The sequence below is a fragment of the Pistacia vera genome, unplaced genomic scaffold (genome assembly GCF_008641045.1).
Source record: "Pistacia vera cultivar Batoury unplaced genomic scaffold, PisVer_v2 Contig347, whole genome shotgun sequence".
NCBI lineage: Eukaryota > Viridiplantae > Streptophyta > Magnoliopsida > Sapindales > Anacardiaceae > Pistacia > Pistacia vera.
In genome coordinates, this window is record NW_022196165.1 from 1,900,764 (window position 1) to 1,904,964 (window position 4,201).

The 4,201-nt window shown below is 33.0% G+C and overlaps 1 protein-coding gene across 1 annotated transcript; it reads right to left on the bottom strand.

Moving 5' to 3' along the window:
* Window positions 1–956: 956 nt before the first annotated feature.
* On the bottom strand, window positions 957–3,599 carry LOC116139155 (protein CfxQ homolog). The gene is made up of 7 exons (XM_031424825.1): window positions 3,154–3,599; window positions 2,836–2,946; window positions 2,620–2,718; window positions 2,400–2,510; window positions 2,018–2,324; window positions 1,773–1,912; window positions 957–1,578 (listed from the first exon to the last, which is right to left on the bottom strand). The coding sequence occupies exons 1-7, from the start codon at window positions 3,313–3,315 to the stop codon at window positions 1,045–1,047; spliced, it is 1,464 nt and encodes a 487-aa protein (XP_031280685.1). The 5' UTR covers window positions 3,316–3,599; the 3' UTR covers window positions 957–1,044.
* Window positions 3,600–4,201: the final 602 nt, after the last annotated feature.

The following is a 4,201-nucleotide window of genomic DNA, read 5'->3' on the forward strand; positions in this document are numbered from 1 at the left end:
CTCCATTCCTGACGGTAATTTTGCTCTATAAGAACAAATTTCTTGCATAAGGCCTGAAATTTTTTCTTTTTCTATTGTAGAACTGTCGGCAGGAATGAAGTCAAAAGAGATGGAGAAATTTGATATCTTGTAATAAGTTCAACTTCATCAATGAAAGTCTCAATTATTTTCTGACACAAGGCTTCATAAATATGGCTAGTAAAATTGTTATGGTGGTCCTCAACTCTGAAACTAATTAAGAAAATGCTGACACTTTAGTCGAGCAATAGTGGAAGAAGTCAAAGAAGCCATTAACTTTCCACAAATGGCAGTCAGTTCACAATGGCAAAAACATAGAGAGCTAAACCAAGACAGCATATAATTGAGTATTTGCTGTAAGCATTTCAGTTTTATCTCTTTTCCTAAAAGATGCCTCTTTTCTTTTTTGACCAGACTATAATTGCATCCCCAACAAGCAACTTATTGGAGAATGGTTAGCTTAATGGTTGCTGTTATTATTATTGGCACAGTTACATATTGTCATTAGTTACAACTAGCTTAGTTAAGTTTGTCACGGTTAGTCAAAGTCATCATGTTGACTATAGTTAATCAGTTGTTAATCATGGTTAGTAGTTAGAGTTTAGTTGTACTACTTGGATAAAAGGACTTCGATCCTTTCTTTGTAAAGTGAGACTGATATTTCATAAAGAAATGTTCCTTTTCTTTTTGTTCTTTGTCACAACTAATTGAACCATTCACATTGGTTTTTTTTATTTTTTTTTTATAACACATTCTTGAACATGACCTATATAGTAATTTAGATGGTTTGCTCCCACGTTAAAAAAAAAATGTGACCTATTACTATTAAATATTTTATTTTTCAGGAAATGCCCAGAATAAACAAACCAGCAGTGTTTCCAAAAAAACAAAAAAAAAAAAAAACAGTGCTAAGTAATAAAGATAGGAATGATAAAGAAAGAGTAATAAATATATGGCATATACAAATTGAAAGTTCGACTGATACACAAGCTAAAAACACACTAAAGCAGAGCAACATTGAAACATCTATTGGGGTAAAAATCTCAAAGCTGCTTCAAAATCCTCTAATTTGATCGTAAGCAATTCATCCCTGTCTGCACAATCATCACTAAGCCTAAGATCCAGATTCCCCTTAGCATTATTTAACATTATATCCACTAAACCTCCATTCATTTGCATACGCTGCTTTTCTGTTGTTACTCTCTCTATTAGCTCTGCAATGACATCTACAGTACAAGAAAAATGTAATTTAAAGCCATGTAACAAGCTATCTTCCGCTTGATTTTTCATCTTGATATGGAGAACATTAGCTAATTCTTCACAACTCAGATCTTCAAATTTAAAAATGTTAGTAACCCTTCTGCTGAAACCTTCATTAGAAGATATTATACGTTGCATTGCTTCATTGTACCCAGCAAATATGACTAAAACTTTTCCATTGTCCATGCAAGACATGATCTCTTCTAAGGCTTCTAACCCAAAGTCACTAGGACATGTGTCCTTCGGCATTAGTCGATATGCTTCATCCACAAAAAGAATACCTCCCTCGGCCTTTTTGATCTGTGCATGAAATTATTATTATTATTTTGTTAAAATAAACCATACAATCTAATACATGCTTCTAAGATATTATGCATTTTGAAATATAGAAGGTAAAGAGAGGATACAAGTCCATCAAATTATATTCATTTTTTCAATTAATAAACTTCTTGCTATGTCGAACACATAATAATATAGAAAGCAAAGTGCTGTACCATCTTCCTAGTCTTATACCCAGTATCACCAACATGTTCACCAACTAAATCTGTCCGTTGAACTTCTTTTACATTGTCAGTTTGCAAAATTCCCACACCATAGAGTAGTCTTCCAAGGATTCGAGCCACCATAGTCTTACCTATCCAATAAGAAAAAAATCATTTAATTTGATAAGTAAGGAAACAAAATATTGCAGCAGCAATTTTAACTGAAAAGGTAAAGATAAAGTAAGCAGCAATTTTACCAGTTCCAGGATTTCCTAGAAATGCCATGTGAGGAAGTTTTCCAGCAGTGCCGATTTCAAGTCCAACGGCCTTGCGTCTCTCATTCAAAAGAAGGCCCTTTGCCCATTTCCGAAGTTGCATCTTGAGTTCATGCAGACCCACAATATTCGATAGCTCTTTTTCGAGGGCATTTATCTTTTCTTTTTGCTTCCTGCATGCTTCAAGTAACTTTTTATCTTGTCGTTCTTGTTGATGAGAGAGTAATAAATCACGCAACTTCACATTTTCTTGGATTTTTGAAAGATGATCTACAGGAGTCATGCCCTCCTGCATTCAAAGTTACTTAAATTACCGCTATTTAGCAAGAAATATATTTATTAGTTGAGAATATAAAATACATACATCATCTCTAGCATCACAATCAGCATTATTCTTGAGCAATGTCTCCACAATTGAACAGTCTTCAGCTCGAATTGAGTGACAAACAGAAAGCATTAGTGGTGTCATTCCATACTGCATGTCAAAATGGGAAATAAAATGAAGAAAAATATATATCACTATCACAAATCTCAGGCAAAGTATGACTGAACGAGAATATAAGGTACAATTATATAGAAAGCACCTTAGTTTTGGCTTCAACAACAGCACCATGATCAAGGAGTAATCGTGCAGCTTCATTGCACCCATTCTCGGCTGCTACATGCAATGGAGTTTCTCCATACTGTAAAACTCAACAGATCAAAAACCAAAAATATATAAGCATTTATATTTTTACTAGCATACTTTTCGCTTTGTAGTGCTTAGATTTCTCTCAGGATGATTTATAAAGAACACATACCATATTTTTCGCTTCCAAGTCAACTTTATCATATCCTTTCCATTCAAGCAGAAATTTCACTATCTCTGTCTTGTTGTTACTAGCAGAAAGATGAAGGGGTGTCTGCAATATCTGCACTAAAACAAAAATGAATACATAAATTGGAAGATAAACACACTCAGCTTAATTTAATTGTAAAGTTTGCGAAGAAAATTTTTGTTCCCTTCTTAATTTGTCCAAAACCCTCTAAAGACCCAACTGACAAAATCTAGTTCTTTCAAGTGGATATATATTCATTAATAAAAAAATAATGTTAAAAGAATAAAGAAATAATCTTACAATTGCATTTCTTTCATTGAGAAGAGATGGATTATCCTGAAGTAGCTTCTCAAACCCATCAATGTCCCCCGACTGAGCACAGTCATGAATGGTTGTACGTTTCTCAGATCCTGATGATTGCTTATCCTGACCATTCTCCATGTCTGAATGTCGTCTCTTCATGATTAATTAAGGAGATTAAAGAGAACAAAATAAAACAAAGAGAGATTTGGAATGTTCACAGAATGAAATGAAGTTTCGTCCCCTTTCTATAAGCATCTATATGCTCATTTATTTTGCTTAATTTTATTGCATAACATGTTAAACGTCAGCACGGAATATTAACGAATCTTCAATGAAGTTTCCTTAGCTTTCAGGTGATATTTCTTCTCACTCTCACCAATAATATTTGTATCTAATGTCTGTTTTTCTTTATTGACTTGACTAATGTGTTTGTCATATGTCGAAGAAAGATGATTCGACTTAATGCTCCTTTCCTTTCTTTCTGAGCGCTTGTATGTCTAGCTATTTTTATATTAACGGCCTCCCTTTCTGCGAAAGGACCGATTTGAACACTATCTTATTCATAGTTTACCTTAAGATCTGGTTGAATTTAAATACAATTTTCTTTTTCGAAAACAAATTATATAAAAATATATTTGGTTGAAATAAACTAGTACATATTGCAAGCCAATGCATATATGCCATTTAAGTATAAATTTTAATAATACTATACATCTCATTAAATATAAAAATAGTTAAAAAAAATTCATATATGGTACTATCTTATGTTCTATTTTTTCTCCTTTTCTTATAATTATCCTAATTATTTTATCCCGACTCTCTTACTTGAGTAAACGACTTTTCCATTCAAATAATGGTTTAATGACACTTTTCCATCCACAGACTTTTAAAATACCATTTTACTATCAAAATTTTATTCCGTTTCCAATTTTGGTATTGTTGCGATCCTACACAACTACTATTCTCTTTCCCGATCATCACTTACCAAAACCCCTCAATCTCTACTTTCGCTGACCCCGTCAATCATTGGCAATCGAGCAATTAG

Coding starts and splice junctions, on each gene's coding strand:
- LOC116139155 (XM_031424825.1), bottom strand. CDS start 3,315: ATGAAGAGACGACATTCAGACATGGAGAATGGTCAGGATAAGCAATCA. Junction 2,947..3,153: donor TCAATGAAAGAAATGCAATT/GTAAGATTATTT, acceptor GTTTTAGTGCAG/ATATTGCAGACACCCCTTCA. Junction 2,719..2,835: donor ACTTGGAAGCGAAAAATATG/GTATGTGTTCTT, acceptor TGAGTTTTACAG/TATGGAGAAACTCCATTGCA.